Source organism: Pelodiscus sinensis, chromosome 4 (genome assembly GCF_049634645.1).
Source record: "Pelodiscus sinensis isolate JC-2024 chromosome 4, ASM4963464v1, whole genome shotgun sequence".
Lineage (NCBI taxonomy): Eukaryota > Metazoa > Chordata > Testudines > Trionychidae > Pelodiscus > Pelodiscus sinensis.
This window is the reverse complement of record NC_134714.1, coordinates 125504489-125527730: the sequence shown is the minus strand read 5'-3', so window position 1 is coordinate 125527730 and position 23242 is coordinate 125504489. Positions and strand designations below refer to the sequence as shown.

The 23242-nt window shown below is 54.7% G+C and overlaps 2 protein-coding genes across 16 annotated transcripts; one reads left to right on the top strand and one right to left on the bottom strand.

Annotated features, from left to right (window-relative positions):
- Positions 1-1314: 1314 nt before the first annotated feature.
- On the bottom strand, positions 1315-8957 carry TMEM138 (transmembrane protein 138). Of its 8 annotated transcripts, none has more exons than XM_075928433.1 (5): positions 8463-8957; positions 6184-6453; positions 5323-5421; positions 2086-2161; positions 1315-1758 (listed from the first exon to the last, which is right to left on the bottom strand). In XM_075928433.1, exons 2-5 carry the CDS (start codon positions 6352-6354, stop codon positions 1646-1648), a joined length of 459 nt encoding a protein of 152 aa, XP_075784548.1. In that variant the 5' UTR covers positions 6355-6453; positions 8463-8957; the 3' UTR covers positions 1315-1645. The 8 variants fall into 8 exon arrangements, with proteins under 8 accessions (XP_075784548.1, XP_075784547.1, XP_075784542.1 ...); XM_075928432.1 differs by lacking the exon at positions 8463-8957 and adding an exon at positions 7660-7764; XM_075928427.1 differs by lacking the exon at positions 8463-8957 and adding an exon at positions 7660-7806 and having other exon boundaries at positions 1316-1758; positions 5323-5494; positions 6406-6453.
- On the top strand, positions 7765-23040 carry CYB561A3 (cytochrome b561 family member A3). Of its 8 annotated transcripts, none has more exons than XM_075928423.1 (7): positions 7849-7890; positions 14136-14213; positions 14977-15183; positions 15281-15486; positions 15614-15768; positions 17253-17409; positions 18534-23038. In XM_075928423.1, the coding sequence occupies exons 3-7, from the start codon at positions 15000-15002 to the stop codon at positions 18570-18572; spliced, it is 741 nt and encodes a 246-aa protein (XP_075784538.1). In that variant the 5' UTR covers positions 7849-7890; positions 14136-14213; positions 14977-14999; the 3' UTR covers positions 18573-23038. The 8 variants fall into 8 exon arrangements, with proteins under 8 accessions (XP_075784540.1, XP_075784538.1, XP_075784541.1 ...); XM_075928424.1 differs by lacking the exon at positions 7849-7890 and adding an exon at positions 8053-8071; XM_025185745.2 differs by lacking the exon at positions 7849-7890 and adding an exon at positions 14654-14765 and having other exon boundaries at positions 14048-14213; positions 18534-23039.
- Positions 23041-23242: the final 202 nt, after the last annotated feature.

Genomic DNA, 23242 nt, shown 5'->3' with positions numbered 1-23242 from the left:
CCAGGCCCTTTCTCCTCGGGAATAGGCAACTTGGAAATAAAACAGTGCTGAAAACACAGTGCATTGGCAACCTAAAGGGAACCTGAGCTTATTTCTAATCTGAGCTCGTTAGGCTAGCAAGTGCTCCATGTTCTTGCCCTGCCAAGCAGGGCAGCAATTTTGCAGATGTCCACAATGCCCGCACCCCTCCCCAGCCCAAAGTCACTTCCCCACCAGCCTAAGGCTCTGGGAGGGAGTTTGAGTGTTGGGTGCAAGGGAATGAGGTGCAGGACATGCATGCTTTAGGAGGGAGGTGAGGGGTTGTGCTCTGAGTGTGGAAGAGTATCTGGGCTGCAGGCTTTGGGCAGGAGTCTGTGTGCTTGCGTACAGGCTCTGGGCTGGAAGGGAGAATGCAGGAAGGAGTAGTCTGGGAGTTGGAGGGAGTAGTGGCGGTGGGAGAAAAGACTGGGGAGGGGGTGGGGCAAAGGAGGAGTGCAGAGGGAGGGGTTGGGGTGCAGTGCTTACCAGGGGCACTCCTCTCTGGCAGTACCATCCCGGCAGCTTCCCATGGACCACACAGGAAGGGGGCAGTGTACAGAGACACCTCCCCTCTGTGGAGCCGCATGTGCCAGCAGCCACATGGAACAAGTGGCCAGAAGCCACTGTAGCCCTGCTGCACTGCCACTGGTAGTGGTGATGGGGGGGCAGTTTTAAATTGCCCAAGGGCTGCAGGTTGGACTGGGGAATGCTTCAGGGGAGGTCCACAGAGATGGCAGGTGGGATCAGGGACAAGACCCAGGAACATTCCTAGTGCCCAGACTCCATGTACCCATATAACTCACCACCCATGCTTCCAAGACTGAGTAGCATGGGATACATGGGCTGTATGTTACAGTGCCATTCCCAGTCCACACCTCTGCCCTGGCCTTTACTAAGGCTCTGCATCCTTCAGATGCAGAATGGCAGAGGAAATCAACCCATGCAGTAACACCTACTGTGCAGATGGCACACATACTGCTAGTCAGGGTGACAGGGTATGATCTTATTGTCTTCTGCTTAGATTGTCAGCTCTTTTGGGGCGGTGACCATCTTTGTTCTGTGTTACTATAGTGCCTAGCTCTGCAGGGCTCTGATCCATGACTGGGGAATGACTAAACACCACAGGCAGCTCAGCAGCTGCAGGGAGGGTGTCCTGGCCACTGGGCTCCTGTCCCCAGTAGAATTAGCTGCAATGTGGGCTAGGACACAATAATGCTGGAGCGAGGGGGAGCATAGTGGGGCATATGCCCTCAGTACAGTACAGGGCCTGGGGAAAGGAGGGTGCACCCAAAAAATGCAAACACACAAGGAGGTTTCTGGAAAAGGGAGCCAATTTACTGTCTCATAACTTATAAAAATACGCAGGTACAAAAGGAAGTTCTACCACCAGGATAGAGTTCCCACAGGTACAGCTAGGGCAGGCTGAGTCCTGGCACCTCATCCCACCAGATATGCAAAGCAGAGCTGAAAGGGGTTGATACCAACAGGACCCCATTGGTCAGCCGGCAAGCAAGCTGTGTGTAGGGCTGGGGGTGGACTGTTCTGGATAAAGAGGAAAGGGGGCTTTGTGCCAGCCAACAGGGAGCAGCCACGGACCGGCCATGGCTCTGGGTCCGAGGGGAAGCCATCAGCTGCGGATGTGAGCAAACTCCTTGCGCAGCCATAGGGAGTCCTGGTAGAAGCGGGGGTCACCCAGGTGCAAGGCCGTCCTCTTGTAGAAGTAGCAGTACAGCACGGCCGCTGGGGAAAGCAAGAGGAAGATGAGACAGCTCAACCCGTTCAGAATGTCTTCACCCCTACCCCCTCCTCTGTCTGCTGGATCACCCCAGTGTGTCTTGCTGACCACCAGGGCAGGCAGAGCCTCATCGAGATCCAGCCCCCATGGGAAGGGTTTGGTACGGCTCAGGGGAACAGAGATGCCATTCCTTAACAAACCCCAGATCCCAGCCTGGGAGACAGCAGGGAAGGCAGATGGGGCCAGCTTTCTGGTAGCTCTCCCTGAGTCTAGGTGTCTGTGGGTGGTTGCTTGGGGGAGTTGAAGGGTCCAGAGCGGAGCTTGTCTCTTACCCAGCCGCTGGAACACAAAGAGGGCCTGCAGCCCATCTGTCCACACAAAGCGGGTGGAGTTTTTCCAGCGCAGGTTCTGAAAGAGATAGAGGGGCACAACGGACATTAAGGGCAGGAAACAGATGTGAGAGCAACTGTGCAGCCCCCCACAGAGCTCAGCACACTGGGTCCCTTTACCCACTTCCTTGCTCCTCTCTCCCAGGGGCTGCTCCATTCTGTCATTTCCTCCAGATCCTTAATGGGAAGCAGCTCCCTATGTCCAAAGGGTTAGAGGGCTTCCCCTAGTGGCCATGGGGGAGAAATGCACTGTCACTGTGGTCCACTTCCTAGTCTAAAGCAACCCTGCCCACCAAGAACAACCCCCCTCTGAGCCCATCCCTGGGGCCCAGGCATACAGAGGCCTCCTTCCACCTCCCTACAAGCAGGGATGCAAGTGCCAGGGAGCAGCTCCGGGAGCACACAAAGGTTAATCAGATCAGCGGATTTATACAGAACACCAAGACCTAGTCGAGCCTCCCAACACAGATCCTAGAAAATCCTCTTAAATCCTGCTGCCCAGTTAGGGCTCATGGGCAGTGCCAGAAAGGGGAAGCTCCCAGACAGAGACCTTGCATTGGCCCCTCAGAAGGAGGGGTCGGGTGCTCTGAGCACAGGTTTGGGAGTCAGGACACCTGGGTTCTGTTCCCAATTCAGTGGCTCCCTAACTGTGGCTTTGGGCAAGTCATCTAGGTCCAGCTCCACAGAACTGCATAGGTGCCCAACTCCCAGCAATTTCAGTGGGAGCTAGGCACCTAAATCCCTTTGAGGATGTGACTCTTGGCCCCTCTTTATGCCTCAGTGTCACGCTCCGTGCAGCATAGGGGGTGAGGTTGGTGGCTCACTTCCACGGAGGGGGAAAGATGCTCTGAAATAAGGATGTTAAGGACTAGTTGACTTGTCGATTCCCCCCCTTGCTGCCTCTATCAGATAGAGGCAGCAAAAGGCGGGGGGGAGGGGGTTCAGAAGAGAGGGTATTTCAAAGCAGCAGCGCCGTACAGAGCCCGGGATCATCCGTGCAGCGCTGCCGCTTTGAAACGCCATGGTGATGTTTCAAAGGGGCAGCGCCACACAGATGATTCCTGGCTCTGTACGGTGCTGCTACTTTGAAGTTCCCTCTCTTTGCCCCCTTTGCTCTCCCTATCTGATAGAGGCAGCAGTGGGGGGACTCGACTACCTGATAAACATTTGCTTATTGGATAGTCAACTAGTCCTTAACATCCTTATTCAAAGGGGCAGCACCGCACAGAGCCTGGTATCAGCTGTGCGGCACTGCCCCTTTGAAACACTGCTGTGGCGTTTCAAAGAGGCAGCGTTACGTGGAGCCCGGGGTCAGCTGGGGACTCCCTAGCTGCCCCCGCTCTCCCTGCGGCATTTCCACGGAACCCGGAGTCTGTTGGGGGATCCCCAGCTAATACCGGGCTCTGTGTGGCACTGCTGCTTTGAAATGCCGAGTGGAGCCAGGGATAAGTCCCCAGCTGACCCTGGGCTTCGCGCAGCATTTCCACGGAACCTGGGATCAGCTGGGGACTCCCAGGCTCCAGCGCAGCATTTCAAAGTGGCTGCACCCCTGAGCTCCTGGGGGAGGGGGGGGCTTTATCCTAGGTAAATGTATCTTATGTGCACCCATTAGTGCTGCTCCCTAAAGGATTAGTCTTGTTTGTGGGGAAGCCATTCAAAGCAAGACTCTAAAGCAGGCTTAGGAGCGATCCAGGGCAAGTACTGCTCAGGCCAGACATTCTAGTCACTATCCCTATAACCGTAACTCGTAGGGCTCCCATACGGGAGCCAGCCCAGGATGCACTTGTTCATCTGGAGACCAGGAATGGCTGGGCTGGAGCAGTTCCCTGCCTGTGCCCCATGTAATCGGTTAACTGGTTACTTATAATGTTTAATCGCTTAATCAGTTAAATGGGATTTGACATCCCTAGTCTGCTGCCTCCTTAAGAGATGGAGAAGTTCCATGGAGCAGCGATCCCCTCCCTCTAGACCTGGAAGGGAAGAGGGGGGCCCCAGAGAAAAGTTCTGAGGTCTCCAGGCTAAGAGATCAGGCCTCCTTCCTCACAGGCTAAGCTGATCTCCAGCAGGAAGCCAAGAAGACACACTGCTTACAGCCTGTGGCAGGACTGGCTTGGTGCGCGATGGCAGATTTTGGCCTTCTCTAAACCTTCATGTCAGAGGGGGTTTAGCAGTGAGCAGATGGTCTGGTGTTTAGCAGGGAGCAGAACATCAGGCCAGCTGGTTGGTCTGGGAGTACAGGAAGTGGATATCATACCAGATGCATCAAGGTTCCAACTGTGAAAGGAAGGTGTTGAGGCCTACCCAGAATATGTCAAATGAGCACCAGTTTAGTAGTAAGTGTAAAGGAAAAGCAGCATTGTGAGATACAGGAGATGTAAGATAAAAAACCAAAATTTGATTGGATGACCAACAGTAACCCCGCTTTTAGGGAAGTAAGTAACACAGACTGCAATATGCAACAAAGTGCTGATAACTCCTAATGGAGCAGATGAAAGTTTTGAAAGGGCAGAATGAGACAACAAAAATCTAACGTCAGCAATTGTCAGGCGAGTGGAGGAATACCGAAATACGGTATATAAGGTTGGATGGAACAGACCAAGAGCAGATGGGTTGCGAATCCAAAAAGCCAGGCCTGATCAACCAGGGCTCCCTCCCCGGCACTGAATTTCGCTGCCACACATAAGCTCCGAAAGGGGAACAACACTGGTCGTAAGTTGCAACGAAAAATCCCAAAAAAGGAGAAACATAAAGAAAAGAATATCTCCTGAATCTAAACAATGCTTCTATCTTTCTTAACGTGAGTATTATATATTTGATAACTCCACAAATTGTTTAAAGGTAAATCTGGAGGGTATAGCTGTAGGAGGAGTTATTATTTCTTGTTTTTTAATTGTATTGTTTTTCTACTTTTTATTTGTATGTTATGCTATCTTAAAAGAATCAAAGACAGTTAATTGATTTAAATGAAAAATTAATTATAAAAGTAAATAGAAAATACAAATCTTTGTTTAACCCTAAAAAGAAGTATTCCTTGGTCTGTGGTTTCAAATCCTTTAAAGAACCAAACCCGGCTACCGAAACCAACTGCTCCAGAAGAGGGTGAGCCACCCATCTTCTAGACCAATGTGTACAGCTATTCCTATGCCCCCTGTGAGATCCCAAAGCCCAGCCCCGCCTTACCATGACCCAAACATGGAAGGCGATGCTCAGAGCCAGGTAAGCTGCTGACAGGATAATAGTTCCTTTGAACTTGTGGAAGAGGAGGTTGACCAGGCCAGCCTGGAAGACGAAGGTGTTGAAAAACATGAGGAAGATGATGATGATGTTGAAGAGGATGGCAATATCTTGGATGCTGTGGGGAGAGAGATGTCCTGAGCACACAGCCACTTCCAGAGACCACAGCCCTCCCTGGGGCCCAATGTGCCAACGTAAGCATTGCCCTCTGCCCCGGAGGCGTCCCAGCTGCCGTGGCCTACACAAAGCCTGCCCGGGACCAACACTGTGCACTAGGCCTCTGGGAGGAGAAGCAGCCAGGTCTGGGTTGTCCCTCCGACCCACAAAGCCCTTCCTAGTGCAGTAAATTGCTGCTTTCATAATTGATCTGGGCAGACACAGATGTTCTTCCACAGATCTTTATGTAACAGACACTTGGCCTAGTGCCAAGAACAAAGGCTGGCTCATGGAATGGAGCCACTAGACCAGCCTCTCCCTGCAGCTACTACCCTCCTCCAGCACACCAGCAAAGCCAGCTAGTAACTGATGCTTCAAGGGAAAGCAGTTAGGTACTTCTGTGCACTACAGGGAAAGTGGATAAAATGTCACCCAGGTCCTTCCCCTTTACTTCAGTTGCCTTAGTCTGTCCTCTAATCCCCCTTACGTCCCTCCCTCCTCCACATTTCCTTGGACACAGTGGCCATGAGCCAGAAGAGAACTCAGGGCTTCAGACTCCCAGTATCCCCATTCTAACTACTAACCCCCACTCCCTCCCACAACTGAGGAGTGAGTCCGACTCTCCCAATTCCAACCACTAGCTCCCGCCACCTCACATGAAGAGCACGAGCTGAATGACAGGCGCCACGCGGAGCAGCTCCGAGAAGGAGTTGACAAAGAGATCATAGACAAGCAGCAGGAATTGCAGGGAGAGCACCAGGCTGTAGTTACTGGTCCGGAGCATCTTCCTTTCCCAGGGCTGCAGGCCCTCAGTGTGTGCATCCCAGAGAGAAGAGCCAGCTCATCCTCAGGGCCAGAGGGGCTTACGGTCACCTTGTGCACCACAGCCTCTCCCTGTTTCCTACAGCTGAGCTCTGGAGTCTGGAAAGGAAGATCACAAGTGATTTGTCTCCAACAGGGCCCAATCTAGGGGTGATGCTGCAGCTCAAGAGGGAGCCCAGCTTGGTTAGGGGGTCACCCCAAACTGCTTTAAATGCCTCCAGATAACACGCAGGCCCAAACACGTGACCCTCTCAGCTACTCAGCAATCATGCTCTGGGTAAGGGGCCAACGATGTGTATGGGAGGATACCCTTAGAGCAATATTCCCTCTATTTTTCCTATCCATGTGCAGAATACATTTTGTTATGAGCATTAAGGCATGTGCAGATGTGCACCACCAAAAGAAACACATGGTGCCGGCCGGGTGGCACCTGAATCTCTCCTGAGCGGCCGCCCAAGCACATAGTTTATAGGAAACACTGCCCTAAGCATCATAGCTGTATCCATGGAAGTTTCATCACCCGAACACCTCGCGATGGCAGGCATATGAGGGAAAAGCTCTCAGGGGTTCCATGCAGTCTTGCCCTCACTCAGGAGCCAGCCTCCCACAGATTCTCTAGCCCAGGGTGCTCTCCCTAATCTGTGGATGAGAGGGGTCAAAAGCCCTTGATCTGTCTGACTCAGGTTACCTCAGGGTAGGGCAGGCCACAGACGGAGAGAGGAGATGGAGAATGCACGGAGGAGGGGGGAGGGAAAGGACAAGCCCCTGGAGGAGGAACGGGAGGAGACAGATCGTGTGGCGGGTGCCCCTAAGGGCGGAGCAGCTGATCACACACGCGTGTGGGGACGGGACGGGCAGCCAGCGGGGGCACAGGTGTGAAGGGCCACAGGACTGGGCGGGGAGGGAGGTTCCTCGGGGCACGCCACGGCAGGGCGCGGGGGACGAGGAACAGGGGCGGAGGCCACCCCGGGGAGAGGCTTTTACCCACAGGGGGGGAGGGGGGATACGGGCCCCTCCGTAGGAGCAAAGCGAAAAGGCAATTCCCAGCCGGCCCCCTGCGACGGGGGGGGGGGGGGACAAATTGCCCCCCACGCGGGAATCGCGCGGGGGGGGGCAGGGCGCAGCCCCCCCCCAGCGCTCACGGGGGGGAGGGGCGCGGTTCGGGGGCAGCGCAATTGTCCAATGAACTCGGGGTCTCGCGGAGCCGGGACCCAGGCGCCTCCCGCCCCGCCCAGGGCCCCCCGGGCCGTGGTTACGTAACCCGGGCGCAGCTACCTCCCCGCCCGCCGCCGGGCCCGCACGCACCTCCAGCCGCCATCTTCCATCCCCATGGAGACCGCACCGCCAGCGGGGACAGGCCAGCGGAAGCGGAAGCGCTCGGCGTGGCTGGGATCATAGAGAGAAGGCAAAGAACGGGGAGGCGGCTGCACGGCGGAAACCCTATTTCCCATAATGCCGCGGGGTGAGCCGGAAGTGCCTGGCACGGGGGCGGGGCTTTAAGGGGGCAGCCAGCCGATTGCGTAGCAGCCCCTCATGGTGAGTCCCGTGGGGGTGCGAGGCCTTTTGGAACTACCACTCCCAGCCTGCCCCGCGCCGGGGCCGGAAGAGAGGCGCGCGAGCGGGAGGCAAGGGGTTGTCTGGGGAATCGGGGGGGGGGGCAGCACCAGACACCGCCCCCCCGCCGGGCCTTTCAGGCTCGCGAGGCCTTTGCTGCGAAGTGAGTTTGCAGCCCCAGGGAGCGGCCCGGGCCCTCGCTCCGGTTTCCGTTTACACGGGCCCAGTGGGGCTCGCGATTCGCTGCCGCTCCTGGTCCGTGACTCGGGCTCGTGGGTCTGGCGTAGGGACGTGACCCCTCCCGGTTCACCGGTTAAATGTGCCGTTCGCTTCACGCTTAACTGTAATTAAGGGTGGGGCTGGAGCAGCCCCTCCCCCCCGCAGCAGCAGCTGGTCTGGAGCAGCCCCTGGCTGTGTCCCCCCCCCACCCCGGCCCACCCCAGGGGCTGCTCCGCGCGCCAACGCACCCCCTGTCCGTGGCGGGCCCGCAAGGCCGGAGCAGCCCCTTTTCCATGGGGAGCAGGGAGCTGCTCCAGCCCCACTGCTTAACTTACCGGTTAACCGTTCACATCCCTGGCCTGGAGTTCCAGCCTTCTCTTGCCATCCTCTTCCTCCTGTGCTGGCCAGGCTCCCAGTCTTAACGTCAAACCTGCGCCAGAGCTCAGAGCCCCACATTCAGCCAACCCCGAACTTCTTCCATCCTCTGCATAGTGTTTTCTGTTAGCCATTTCTTTTTCTTCCATCTCTGTCAGATCCATGTTTCTGAACTGTAGAGCAGGCAGGGACAAACGCAGGCGGCCTGTACATTTCTTTCTGGCTTGTTAGTCAATTGCCAGTGCTGTCACCCATGCACATTGGGTTGGGTTCCCCTCCACTCCTTTTCTGGTACTAAGTGTACTGCTGTTTTTCTGCCTTGCCTATCTGCACAACCGTAATCTTTATGTTTACCTTCAAACACAGAGGCCCACTCTGAGATGACATTTACTAATTCTTTCTCTCAACCATAAGGGCCAGATCAGCAGCATCTGTTAGCTTTCTCTGTTTTCACAGACTTGGTTCTCATGCTAATTAACTCCATAACTGGGAAGAGGAGAAGTGGACTCAGCATACTTCCCTGTTTTAATCTGATTGTAAAAATTCTGAAATTTCATGTATTGTTTCCACCTCAGTTCTTGACATAGCTCTTTTATCATCACCACTTGGAACACTCCCACACGTCTATCTCAATACTGCAAATACCAGCTCCCATGGAACCAAGTCATGCTTTCTTAAGATAACAGCTACATAGCTGTTATGCTATCTATTTATCATTCTTTTAAACTTCCTTCTCACTGCAAATATTCTGTTTCTTCAACTCCTTTCCTTCCTAAAGCCATGCTGCTCCTCTCATATCTTTTCTCCACCCTGCACCTCAGAGACTTTCCCTTGAAAACTTTTTCCAGGACTTTGAGACTGATTTGATAAGATGATGTTTTGGATCAATCATTTGCATCACCTTACCCATCCAGAGAGGCAAAATCAACCCTATCTGCAAGTCATCTGGTATCTTAGCTTGACCCCAGCAAACTATGAGTAATCTCTGATGCTGCTTTTTCAGTATCATACCGACAGATATTTTGTACAGTTACACAAATGCTAGAAGTCTAAATAATAAGATCGGTGAACTAGAGTGCCTCGTGTTAAAGGAGGATATTGATATAATAGGCATCACAGAAACTTGATGAAATGAGGACAATCAATGGGACACAGTCATACCAGGATACAAAATATACCGGAAGAACAGAAACAGGCCATGCTGGTGGGGGAGCGGCACTATACGTGAAAGAAAATGTACAATCAAATGAAGTAAAAATCTTAAATTAACCAAATACTCCATAGAATGTCTATGGGTAGTAATTCTGTGCTCTAATAAGAATATAGCAGTTGGGATATATTATCAACCACCTGACCAGGACAGTGATAGTGACTATGAAATGCTAAGAGAGATTGGGCCATCGAAATAAAATAATAGTAGTGGGGGATTTCAACTCTCCCCATATTGACTGGATACATGTCACCTCAGGATGGGATGCAGAAATCAAATTTCTTGATACCTTAAATGACTGCTGCTTGGAGCAGCTGGTTCTGGAACCCACAAGAGGAGAGGCTATTCTTGATTTATTAGCTGGTGCTCAGGATCTGGTCCAAGAGATAAATGTAACTGGACTGCTTGGAAATAGTGATCATAATGTAATAAAATTTAAAATCCCTGGTGGAAAACACCTCAGCAGCTCAACACTGTGGTATTTAATTTCAGAAAGGGGAACTAAACCTAATGAGAAGGTTAGTTAAACATAAATGAAAAGGTACAGTGACAAAAGTAAACAGGACTTTTGTAGGGGTAAAAAATGAACTAGATAAATTACTGGAGGTGAGGTCTATTAATGCTTATTAGCCAGGATGAGTAGGAATGGTGTCCCTAGCTTCTGTCAGAGGTTGGAAATGGGTGGCAGGAGAGGGATCACTTGATTACCTGTTGTGTTCACTCCCTCTGGGGCACCTGGCATTGGCCACTGTCAGCAGACAGGATACTGGGCTAGATGGACCTTTGGTCTGACCCAATGTGGCTGTTCTTATGTCTTCATCCCCAAATGTTTTGTGTCTCTTCATCCTGTTCAGCGCTGCTTCTGCCTTCTCTACAATGATCAATACCTGTGGAAGCTTCCCCAAAACTATCAGTGGTGCTTGTACTTGCAACTCTTCTCATTTAACCGTCTTTAGAAATGTTTTTTCCTTTGCTCCTACCACCTGTTTAGGTTTCGTTACCACACAGTTCCTATCCTCTTCATTTCTTGTGCTTTAGTGTTCCTCTTTTTTGCCAACCCAAAACCCGATTTCCTGCCCTCATCTTCTTGCAGCTTTCTCTATAATTCCTCTTCAGCCTCCATGCATGCTGAGCAACTGCCTTTTCAGCCTCTTTTGGCCTGTTTGTATGCATTTTTGATGGCCTCATTATCACAACTTGTTCCTTCAAGCTCTTTTGAGTAATTAATTCATTTTTGTTTCTTTTGTGCCTCCATTGGCTTGTTTTCCCCAAATGTATTTTTTTAAGCAGTCTCATGATTTTTAGAGCTGGACTTGAAACTTGTGGATGTTTTTTGGTAAGATTGTATAAGACTGAACTTTCTGTCCCTTGGAAATCCACCCTGCATCTTTGGAACATCCTTTTCCAAGGGGTTTGAGCTGGAATTGCTCCATTTGGGTCAGACGCAGCAGGGGTCCTTCTGGTCCCCTCTGAAGCTTTGTGGGTTTAGCAGGGGGCTGGGAACCGGTAGCTTCTAGGTGCTGTTCCCAGCGTTGCCTTGCTTCATGAGTGTAACACACAATACGTTTGTACAGCACCTCCCGTCCAGCTTGCTCTCTCCAAGTGCTTTGTGCTCCTCCATGGCAGCAGGCAAGCATCACGATCCCCACTTTCTGGTGGGGAAGCTGAGACTGAGGGGCTACAAAGTGAGTCAGCAGCAGAGCGGTTGGTGCAAATGATCACGAGTACCACTGCTGTGCATGACTCCGATTAAAACCAATTAGTTCCTGCTGCGCTGCGAGGTACTTGCTGCCTTGACTGATCACTTAGCAGCCTTATCTAACCTCTCAAAGGGCAAACGCGCAGAGATCCTGTCTAGGAAATGATGCTCTTCCAATCACAATCCTGTGGTGCTGGGCACTGTGCATATAAGAGAGTGTAGTATTAGATCTAAAGAGCTTTTCATTCATTTAAAAAAACCCTGCCTGACCTCCAGACGTTTGAACCTCTGGCTAGCCAGCAGGCAGGATTATTGTGACTGTAGACATTAAACCCTGTATCCCTGCCCCGTTAGTTGTGTGCACTCGTCTGCCCAAACCACAGTGGATGGGACTGAAGGGCCCTGCATCTGCAGACAAGGAATGAGCCTGGACTGGGCTATGCAAAGTGAGGTGCAGGGACTGCTGAATTTTGCAGCCACCCACTCCCAGAGATCAGTGGGAGGTGGTGGTGTTCATGGCTAGTAAGCTCACCCATAGGCAGCTCTTTTCCTCCCCAGAGGTGGCTGGGGATATTTTTGGTGGAGGATGTAGATCTGTAAGCAAATGAGGTGCCACCCTCCAGTTCCTGAGAACTTGTGAATGTGCACTTAGTCGGCGTAGTGTGCGGAGAGTCTGTCTCATCACAGAGAGAAATCGCTCCTCATGGCATCAGCTCAGCACAGGAGCAGACTGGGAGTGCTTGAGGGCTGTGTTTACAAATTACTTAGTTTCTTGTAAGAATCGCTCTGTGCCGCTTGACAAAGGGTAACAAGACTATCCCAATCCCGGTGTGTATATTCTGGTTCACCAAAGAATATCATGCGAGTTCTTGAAGGAAAACGGGTCGTGCTGGTCATTTGTGCCGTCGTGCATACATTTCACGGGCAGCTTTTTACATTGGGCTGTTAGCGTGTATTCTGCAAATGTGTTTCTGAAGTCTCGAGGTAGGATTGACAAACAGGTCTTTGTCAATGGCGTAGCCATGCTAATCCCCGGATCTGAGAGACAAGGTGGGCGAGGTAATGTTGTTTGTTAGCTTGTCTCTTTCACCAGCAGGAATTAATCTCCCGAGCTACAACAAGCTGTTCTTCGGGTCTGGGTTTTCTGTCAGACGCAGGATGTCTAGTCCCCTGTCTGCTGACGGACCAGTCAAGCCCTGTAAATTGACACAGTGGAGCCCACCTGACATACTGATCCAACAAGGGGATGTGACAGCCCCAGGATAGCAAAACACAGGACTGTAAGTCCTGGGGGGGTTTCCTGACTTGAGGTACAAACAGTGAACACTGGGGAAGCTGAGGAGAAGGCAAGGAAGAACATTCCTTTGTTTTCCGCCTAGGAAGTACTTGGGTAGCACGGTCACATCAGGGCTGACTTATCCATTAGGCACAGTGCCTAGGGCCCATGATACTGTTAGGGGCCCACAAAAATGTTTTAATTTCTTTTAAAATCAGAAGGAAAAAAATGAACTTTAAGGGTCGAAGAAAATGTTTTAATTTTTTTCTCACATCAGAAAAAAACGAAACTTTTAGGGCCCATGAAAATCTATTAAATTTTGCCTAAACCATGAAAAAAAAATGTTGAAGTACTTAAAGTTATATCAAAAATAATTTTTAATATTGATATTATGATGGTGGGAGGGGCCCACGAAGGCAAAAGTGCCTAGAGCCTACAAAAGTCATAATGCGGCCCTGGAACACATTGACGAAAACAGGATCTCAGCCTGGGCTGAAACACTGCAACAGATGTTTGAGTGGCTATAAAAGGCCTGGAGACAGAAGGTTAACCTGTGTGGTTTTGTCTTTTGGAATCGTGCTAAGGTTTGTTTTATATCTTGGCCTTTTGTTTCCAGCCTTCTCACGATCTCTTGAATCCGTGGGGAAATGTATTATCCTTATTTGCGCTAGAAATATAGCTCCATGCTGTGGTATTAGGTGAGGAGTTGAATCACTCCAGCTGGTGTTTGTGCTGTTCCTGGGGGCACAGCAGAGCAGGTATTACTGTGGGTGTTCAGGGAAGGGGCTGGAAGAAAGAGGAGGCTTCAAAGGGGCACAGGGACTGGGGAGCACCGATTATTAACCTGCAAGGCAAAGTGAGGGCTGGCCTGGCCCAGTGGGGATGGTTTGGGTGTGTGACAAGCTGGCGGTGTTCAGGAGCTGACACCCGGTTAAGCACAGGCAAGGCTCCCACGGGCTGGCAGCTGGAGCTCTGACTGTCTGGGACACCCCAAGAGCTGTCACCCCAGGTTCCACAGAAGGTCAGGCTTAACCGGTCTACTCATTCCTTCTGGCTTTACAGACTCACTCCAGCAAGGAGAGGGCTGTAGGAGACCAGAGTAGTGGGGTACTGTCTGCTAGGAACGGGGTGCACTAGGAGAGCTAGTGGAGTAACAGGGCCTGCGGCGGAGCAGGATTGAGCTTTGGCTGAGCAAGGCAGGGCAATCTGCCCCAGTCACCTGCATGCTGTCCCTTCCCTCCAGCCCTGCAGTCTGCTCTCTACTGCTCAGGTGCCTTTAGCGCCGGGCCCCTCCCACTCCCCGTGCCTGTGCACAGTGCCGCTCTGAAAGCAGAAGTGGAAAGGGTCTCATGACCCGCTGCCTCCCACAGGAAGTGCAGGTGCAGCCGCCGGGGTGGCAGGCAGGACGCTGTGGGTGACTGTGACGGGGGCCCTCCCTTTCTCTCCAGGCACCGCGGGAGTGGTCGGTGGATTGGAGGATCTGAAGCCCTTGGACTGGATGTTGCTTCCCCTCTGCTGCTGATCAGGTTGTGTTTGCACCTGGGAAGGCTGCTGAGCCCGGCTTGTACTCCTGGTGCCGGTTGGGGATCTGGCCGGATGCTGGTGTGCTGCAGGCTCCTGGCTGTTGGGCTTGACTGGCTCAGCACAGCTCCTCGGTGTGAGCGCTGCAGGGCAGGGACTCCTCTGATGGGGATCCCTGCTGCCCCGAAGGGAAAGGGGCGGGAAAGCTGCAGGAAGTGTCTGCCCCTTCCCCTCTGAGCTCTGGCTGCAGGAGTTTGCTTATCTAAGATCATCTCTGTCCCTGGGGACTTTTCCTGTTGGCTCCCAACCAGCAGGATCTCTCTCTCATGGCAGTCGGCTGCTCCCTCTTTCTCCCCCCCCCCCACCTGCTGCTTGTTACTTAAGGCTTCACTTAAAGCAGTTGTTGATGTGGCCTGATTAATTCTGGGGCTCCGCCTGTTCCTAGTTCTATAACCAGCCATCTGAGACACGAGGGCACTGGCTGGCGGCAGTTGGCAGAGCCTGGTGGTGGTGAGGGAGGACAGACGGACGAGGAGCAGTGAAGCAGCTGCAGCCAGGTGGAGCTCAGGGTGCACAGGCAGGCAAGGGGCTGTTGGAGAGGGAAGGAGGGAAAGCAGGTGGCAGAGCACAGCAGAGGGGAGGGGCGGTGGGTGAGAGGCAGCAGAGCCTAGTGGACTGTGCAGGGGAGGCTGTGGGGGTAGTCATTTGCTCAGAGAGCCGCGGGGCCCAGGCTGGGCTGTACAAACGGCGGGCGTGGTTCCCCCTCAGGTGCAGTCCCTGCCGCCAGAGTGATGCCTGCCTTCCAGTTCTTGCCATTCTCAGCCCTGCTGGGCACCGTGGGGTTCCTGTGCGTGACCTTCGTAAGCTTCTGGACCCAGCACTGGCGCGGTGGCTTTGCCTGGGATAGATCTGCCAAGGTGTTTAACTGGCACCCGGTCTTCATGGTGACGGGCCTGGTGGTGCTCTATGGGGCAGGTAAGTGGGCGCCCTCTCTGGGCTGAGGGCAGGAGTGCCGGGGCAGGGACAGGGGCCCGGGAGTGGTGCTGAGTGAGCTGGCCTCTCCCCCCTGCAGCGGTGCTGGTGTATCGGGTGCCCAGGTCCTGGACGGGCCCCAAGCTCCCATGGAAGCTGTTGCACGCGGCATTGACCCTGGCAGTCTTTGTCCTGGTCGTGCTGGGGCTGGTCGCTGTCTTCCGGTACCACGGCAAGAGCATCGCCAACATGTACTCGCTGCACAGCTGGCTGGGGCTGGCGGCTGTGTTGCTCTTCTCCTGCCAGGTGAGTGCCCAGCGCCCTCCCCCCCCCAACGCCCATCTTTTCTCCGGCTCCCCCTCTTGCCGGTTGGCTGCCTGTGCCACGGCTCAGTCCACTCTGTCCCGAACTCCTCTCTGTTCCCCCATCCTAGTGGCTCATGGGATTCGCTGCCTTCCTGTTACCCTGGTCCCCTGCCTGGCTGCGGCTCCTCTACAAGCCTATTCACGTCTTCTTTGGCTCCACCATCCTCGCCCTGTCCATGGCAGCATCCATCTCCGGCATCAACGAGAAGCTCTTCTTCAGCCTGTGAGTGCCAGAGCTGGTTTGGGGTGCAGGTGTCTCTCCATTTGGCCCAGGGCTTCCTGTGCTGCTTGCGCGAGCTGGCCCAGACCAGGTCCATCTTGTCCAGCAGCCTGTCTTGGACAGTGGCGCATACCAGACCTTCAGGGCAATGTTCCCTCTCCTTTTCGCCATCCATGTGCAGAATAAATTACGTGCAGCCCTGATTGGCCTGGGGGTGGGAGGAACGCGCCAAGTTTTTTCTGCCCTACCCCTGCCCTGTGAGGATTGGCCTGAGGGCGGGGGAGCTCCAGTCTCCCACCGCCAGGAGCATGGGTGCTTAATGGGAAGGGGGAGGGCAAAGAGGTTCCTCTACCCCCAGACCAATCATGGTCTGTGGGTGGGAAAGCCTGAAGCATCCTGGCCCCACCCTATCTGTCTGAGGCTGTGGAGGCAGGAAAAGGGAATAAGGGAATTTGTGGGCAGCCATCTTGGTCTTGTTAACAAGAGAGCAAGAGTCAGGCTAAGTCTGTGGCCTGACAATGCGAGATCTGTAATTAGACGCTGCCTTTGCCTCTCGCCTCCATACAGAGATAAGGATAGAATGCTGACTCCGGCAGAGACCTTGGGATAAGGAGCATCTGGGTGGAACTAAATAACTGTTAGCCATTGGTGTTAGTAATGGGAAGGAATTGTTTAATGTTATTATATCTAATGGACAGTATATAAACTGCTTCATAATTGCTTGTATTCGAAGATCTGCTTTGGAGGGGGGGGGGTCCCCCCTCTCTCCCTCATCCGAACCAGTTTTTCCCTTGCTGCAGCTTGTAATAAAACTGCCTCTGGCTACTTGTTGCTTACAAACGCAGAGTGAGGACAATGTTTTCTTCCACAAGGCCCCATCCCTTCCGCTGTGGCCTGGGGCCACTTCAACATTTTTTGAAGTAGCCCCTGGCAAAAAATTATTGCCCACCCCTGGCTTACAGGGAACCCTGCTTCAGGGAAGTGCACAGAACAGGGCAGTGATCCACCTGTCTTCCACTCCTGGCTTGTTAGTCAGGGGTTGGGTTCGCCCCAAGCATGGAGAGAGTCACCTTGGGGGGCTCCGCCCCCCGTGTATGCTGTGAGATTGACAGATGCCAGCAACCAGCTGTATGGTGGCAGCTGTAGAAGAGAAGGGCAGGCTGGGTGCAGAGAGGATAACTAAAGGAAACTCGGGAAGTGCCCCCTGCTCTAGCTAGCCCTTCATGAGGCTGGGGAGCTGCTGTTAGGCAGGAGTAGGTGGTGAAGATGACTGGGCAAGGTGTCCAGGGAAGCGGCCTGGGAGATGGGCCGAGGTGTGGCTGGACTTCAAATAGGAGATGGATGCTCCCCAGTATGGGTGAGGTCCCCCTTGCCCATCTGAGAGGGGAGCTGGTAGGGTTTTCTCCAGAGGGAGCTGGGATCGCCAGGGGCGAGGGTGCTGGTGCTGGGTTGGAATGAAGGCAGCGGCTCCATCTCTCCCCCCACAGGGCGAACGAGACCATTCCCTATGAAAGGCTCCCCCCTGAGGCCTGGTTCGCCAATTCTCTGGGGATGCTGATCTTGGTCTTTGGGTTGCTGGTGCTGTGGGCTCTCGCCACACCGGCCTGGAAGCGCCCGGAGTCTGAGCTACTGGAGGCCCGACAGGTACCGAGTCCATGTTGCTGGTGGCTCAGGATGGGGGCTGGGTTGCAGCTTGGCCGGGAGGGGATGCTGCGGGGCTGGGGAGAAGCTGGGCATGTGGCGTGGTGCAGTCAGGCCAGGTGTAGGGCCTATGTGGGGCTGGGGAGGGGGACGGAGGGTGGGAGATGAGGCTGGAAACAGGCAGGAAATAACAAGAGTTAACTCACCACTGAGCTACCTGGGCCGACACCTACTAATGTGATGAGAGCCAGGAGACCAGCAGCTCAGCCAGTGGGGCAGGTGAGGGCCGTGATCAGACATGTGCCCAGTGTGGGAGGGTGGCACTGCAGGCCAGGGCAGCTCTGGATGGAGCAGCAAGATCCCGCCTGGAGTTCCCTTTGGAAGTTAGCTGGCGCAATGAACGGCTCTCGTGAGCGCCCAGTGGCGGTGATGAGGAGGCGCACGGTGTGCAGTTAGCTCTGGGGGGCAGGGGCTGTTGTCTTGCTCTGAAAAATCAGCCTTTTGGTAAGTTCAGATGAGCACCCCACTCAGAGGTCACGTCCTATTAACCCAGGCGAGGGGCCAGGCTGGTTCCTACCGATCCTGGAGAATAGGAGGTTAGGCCAGTGCCTTGGGGTGCCAAGCACTGGACTGGCTGAGCCATGGGGCATGGGCTGCCAGACAGTACCCTCTTGGGCCCTGGCATGCGGACTGGATGGGAGTGAGGACTGGGGGTGACTGGGAGACCGAGGATTACAACACGCCCTCCCGCTCGGAGCTTTGTCCATAGCTCCCCTCGTTCCCTCACCTACTGCCAGCCAGTGCCGCTCCTGGAGACACATGGGGAGGCAGGGCCAGTGGTTCCATGGTGGGTGGGTGGGCGGGCGGCCAGGCCCCATTGGTGGGGTGAGGCCAGAAGGGGGAAATGCCTTCAATGTCCTGAGGCTCCTGGAAGCGGAGGGGCATTGCCCTGTGAAGGGCAGGGGGGCCTGGGCTAAGAGGATCTCGCACTCCTGGGACGAGGCGTTTCTCACAGAGGATCCCTGCTTGTAAAAGGAGGCTGGGTTGTGGGGCTGGGAGGGACTCAGCACTGGACCAGGCGAGTGCCTGGCTCAGAGCCTCTCTCTCTACAGCCTCTGCTCCATTAGGACAAGTGGAGCTGCTGCTCAGGCCTGCAGGGTGACTGACTCCAGCGAGAAGGGCAGCTCGGTGGTCCTGCGTCTGGCACCAAACTGTTTCCAGAGCCTGCCCGGTACAGAGCCGAGGGGAAGAGGTGCTCGCTGTGCTGGGATTCCCTCTCGCCTGGCTGCTCTCGCGGATCCCTGGCTCTCGCCGCTCCCCTGCCTTCCACTCTGGGCTCCTGCACGTGCTGCTTCTCCCTGGGATTCAGCAGGCAGCCCTGGGCTTGCTGGCTCCTCTTGCCAGTGCTGCTGTGCCCGAGGCCCTGGCGGATGCTACGCCCTAGCTCACCTGGGACAAACAGCCCTGCTGTGTGGCACTTGGCCTGGCATCAGCTCTGCAGGGAGTGGCTGGGTGGAAGGAGCCAGTGTTGGATGCTCTGCTGTCACAGCATGCAGGAGCCTGGTGCTCAGCAGGCTGGGCTGCGGCCCGCTTCCCTTTCCTACTGCCTGCCTCCCACTTCTGCAACTCTCTGGCACTGTCCCCGGTGACTCAGAAGAGACTCTGCTAGGACTCAACTCCAGGTTTGCTTCCAGCCCTGGTCATGCTCCCTCCCCCTTCCTGGGGAGCTGTTGTCCCAGCTCGCTGAGTGGAGGAAGCAGGTGAGTTTCCTTCTGCCAGGAGAGGCTGTGGAGCAGGAAGCTGAAGCCCTTCTCCGTGCATCACTGTTCTGGGCTGGGGAGTCGGGCTGTTGTGTCCCAGACTCCCTGGGAGGAATTGTCTGGAGCCATGAGGGTGGCTCTTCTGCCCTCCCTTTGCTCAGCATCCACGAACTCTGCAGCCAGTGCTCAGAATTCACCCACCTGCAGCTCTCCATTTGGATTTAGGCCAGCGGTGGGCAACCCAGGCGAGTGAGTGGGCCGCATGGGAGGCCCTCCTTCAGTTCTGGGCCACAAGATTGTCACAACCAAGACAGTTTCCCAGGATTAGGCAATTTTGCTAACTGCACTTCTATACTTAGAATTTGCAGGGAGGGGGCGACAGAACCGCAGCAGCGCTTTGAGGGGATGTGGCGGAAGCGCACGGCTCTTGGTCAGTGTGTGCAGTCGGCCTGCACCTCTCTTCACGTGCCCTGGCTTTACATGCGTGTCACTCTGGTAATACTGGTAGGAAAAAAACGACACAGATGGAAACCAAAGCAATCTGGCAACCCTGTGCGTGGGCGAACAAAATGTCTGGCGGGCCACACGCAGAACCCTGATGGGCTGCAGGTTACCAATGACTGTATTGCCCTCTCTGGGGCTATATCACAAGGCTGTGTCTAGACTGGCAAGTTTTTTCCGCAAAATCATCTGCTTTTGCGGAAAAACTTGCCAGCTGTCTACACTGGCCGCTTGAATTTCCGCAAAAGCACTGACGATCTCATGTAAGATTGTCAGTGCTTTTGTGGAAATACTATGCTGCTCCCGTTCGGGCACAAGTCTTTTTCCGAAAAACTTTTGCGCAAAGGGGCCAGTGTAGACAGCAGAGATTTGTTTTCCGCAAAAAAGCCCCGATTGCGAAAATGGCGATCGGGGCTTTTTTTGCGGAAAAGCACGTCTAGATTGGCCACGGACGCTTTTCCACAAAAAGTGCTTTTGCGGAAAAGCATCCTGCCAATCTAGACATGCTTTTCCGAAAATGTTTTTAATGGAAAACTTTTCCGTTAAAAGCATTTCCGGAAAATCATGCCAGTCTAGACATAGCCCAACTGTATTGCCCTCTCTGGGGCTATATCACAGCTCCAGCCTGCATAGTCGCACAACCATCTCAATCGCCTTTCCTACCTCACCCGGGGGGTGCCTGGCTCTGGCCTCTGCAGCCCCCGTGCCATGGCTGAGCCCTGAGAATCACCAGCAAGAATTCCAGAGTGCCTGGCTAGAGGCTCTTTAAGGCCTGGTCTATTCCTAGTCTCCTGGGTGGCCTCTCCTGGTTGCTGGCCCAGCACAAGCTGTCTCCTCTACATGCTGACGTGCAACCTTTGGCGTGTTTACTGTGGTGTCTGCATGAGACGCTCACTGCTCTGTCGCCTGCCCCAGCCAGCACTAATGAAAATGGACTCATAGCTTAGGAACCTGCCACTAGAGCTTTGCTGGTCATGCTGAGCTTTGAGCCAAGGTACTGTCCGCACAGCGCTGGGTCTGCCAGGGGTAGTGTGGGGTTCCCAGGAGAGTAGATTATTTCCCCCAGGACTGAGTGCGTGGGGTGGAGGGGCACTTCCGATCCTCTCTGGCTTTGAGCCCTTATTTCTTGGAATGTGCCCTACCGCGGCATGATGTGTCCTGCAAGGCTGCAGAGACGGCAGTGGGGTGGAGGTTGGTGTGAGATGCTGAGAGAGGCAATTAAATGTATTTGTTTAATGTGAGAAGCTGCCTGCTCAGCTGTCATCCTGTAGTGTATTGAGGCTTATGGGAATTGAATGAGGGTGACTCTCTGGCAAAGATAGCTCGGGGGGGGGGGAAGGTTAGCCTGGTCCTAGCTCCAGGGACGGGAGCTGGCTCCTTGCTAAGAGAAGTGATGACTTAGAGCTCCAAGTTCATACTCTTTCTTGCGGGGGAGGGGATGAAGTGTATTCCCACCCTGCTTCATGCCTGTCTGTGGCGTGAGCTTGGCTGAAGCATGTGGCTTCGTCTTGCATCTATAGCAGTAGCCATGTCAATAGGTGGGTACTTCTGATGTCTTGTTGGGAAACTGCATGCCCAAGCGGGCTCTTCTGAAATGCTGGGGCTGCCCCAGGCCATGCTGCCTTTGGCTTAATAAATGGTGTCCTCTTAGAATTGGAGTCCAGGGGGTGTTGTCTTGGGGGAGGTACTTGGAAAGGGGGCGTCACCCAAAACCAGCTGTTGCAGTACCTGTGTGGTGGGAGTAGGGGGCTGAAGTCAAGCACAGGGAAGACTGGCCTGTAGGGGGCATTTCCCTCCATGAAGTGGCTGGTGCTTAATGAATTAGCCCTTTGCTGGTTGGCACACACTGCCCTGCTCCAGGAGGGGAAGGGGTGATGGGTGTATCACAGCCTGGCCTGGAGCCACATCTCCTCACTGCTTTGACTCCAGTGGGCTAGTCACTCATTAGTGCTAATTAAATGGGCTCAGGTCTCAACCCCTTTCCCCCCTCCCTGTAATGCTGCCATGTCTTGCTTGGTTGAAGCTACAGCCTGTGCCAGCAGCCGGAAGAGCTGCTTCCGGCAGGTAATAGCTAGTGCCAGGGTGTGTCTCCATTAATCCAGGAACATCCAGTCTCCCTGCTGCCCCATGACCCCCATCAGCTTGGTCCTGGGCTCTGCTCAGCTCTGGCCTTTCCCTTGGATGATGGAGTATTTGCCTGGTCCCCCCTCAGCTGGTCTGTGCTCCAGGAAGCCGCCCTTGTCTGGTTGGACTCATGTCAGTGTACACCACATGCAGGCAGCACCTCGCCCTGTTTCATGATCTCATAGCCTGCCTGCTGCATGGGGTATAGGGGACAACCCTCCAGCAGCTCAACAGGGCCTGTGCAGCTGGGCTAGCAGCTCCCCAGGGCACAGTGGGCAGGTTGCTCGCCTGGTACATTGGACTGGAACAATCTGGCAACGGAGAGGACTTGTGCCTGGCCTCAGTGCTTCCTAGCCACCACCCTCAGTTCAAATGACACCAAGCTAGGAAAGCCCCATGGGAAGGCCCTTGCTCCACACCCTCACTCTCAGGGGGCTGGCCTCTTAAGCAAAGCGAATCCAACAGCCCTCATGACTCAACAGGTGCAGCCAGCAGCAGCCCGTTGCTCAGGACTGTACCGAGGGCAGAGAAGGGAGAAGCTCTACCCAGGGCTGGAATAAACTGCACCCCACAGTGAGGTGCAGTGGGAGCTTGTCAGCAGGACGGGACAGGGCCACGGAGTTCTGACAACCAGGAGTCCCGAGAGGGGCCAGGTAGCAAGGATCTATCTGTGCCAGGTGAGGAGCACCCTGGCAGCCCAGAGAGGAGCCCCTGGTAGAATGAGGTGCAGAAAAGGGAGGAAGAACTGACAAGTCCTTTCACCCAATGGGCCGCAGCGCACTGGTGGCCCAGGCCATGCCAGGGGCTGGTGCTGCGCTTAGAGAATCCATTCGCAGAGCTGCTGGAGCAGGGGTGGGCAGCCCCAGCGCCCCTCAGCCAAGCTCCGACAGACACAGATCTTTCACCATGCTACCCCCTCCCTCCCATCTGCTGCCAGCTTCCTGCTACAGAGAAGCCTGTGCGCTCCAGCCAGGGCCTTGCCCCAGCTCAGCTGTTGCTCCCTGGGCTGGGGGTGGCAGGTGGGTGCAGCCCCCGTGCCTCACTGGAAACTCTGCTGCTCAGGGCAGCGGCTGCCCTGTCCTCTCTTGCTGTGGCCCAGGGCGCCAGTGAGACCAGTGCACAGTGCGAGGCACAGGCCAGGGCTGAAGCATCATCGAATCACTGTGTGCCTCAGTGTCCCCCTCTGTGCAACAGGGAATCTGGACACTCCCTGACCCCTCCACTTCCTGGAGGAGGGACGATTCATTCCCCAGGCCCTGAGACAAGCTGGTCAGAGAGGAACCTCTGGGGGGTGGGGCTAGTGAGAGAGGGGCCAGCCAGGCTCAGCCTGTGTCCGGGGGGGGGGGGGGGGGGGGGGGGGGGCTGTTCAGAACCAGAGCGAAGCACCAGCTCAAGCGCAAAGGCAGAAATGCCCCTGGGGAGCGGCTCAGGCAGGGGAGCGCTGCTGCGAG

Bases quoted from the DNA above. Each gene is read 5' to 3' on its own strand.
- CYB561A3 (XM_025185648.2), top strand. From the start codon at position 14,284: ATGCTGGTGTGCTGCAGGCTCCTGGCTGTTGGGCTTGACTGGCTCAGC. The intron at 15,184-15,280 runs GTAAGTGGGCGC...TCCCCCCTGCAG, and splicing joins GGTGGTGCTCTATGGGGCAG to CGGTGCTGGTGTATCGGGTG. The intron at 15,487-15,613 runs GTGAGTGCCCAG...CCCCCATCCTAG, and splicing joins TGTTGCTCTTCTCCTGCCAG to TGGCTCATGGGATTCGCTGC.
- TMEM138 (XM_025185786.2), bottom strand. From the start codon at position 5,736: ATGAAAGCAGCAATTTACTGCACTAGGAAGGGCTTTGTGGGTCGGAGG. The intron at 2,162-5,322 runs GTAAGGCGGGGC...TATCTCTTTCAG, and splicing joins CCTTCCATGTTTGGGTCATG to AACCTGCGCTGGAAAAACTC. The intron at 1,759-2,085 runs GTAAGAGACAAG...TGCTTTCCCCAG, and splicing joins CTTTGTGTTCCAGCGGCTGG to CGGCCGTGCTGTACTGCTAC.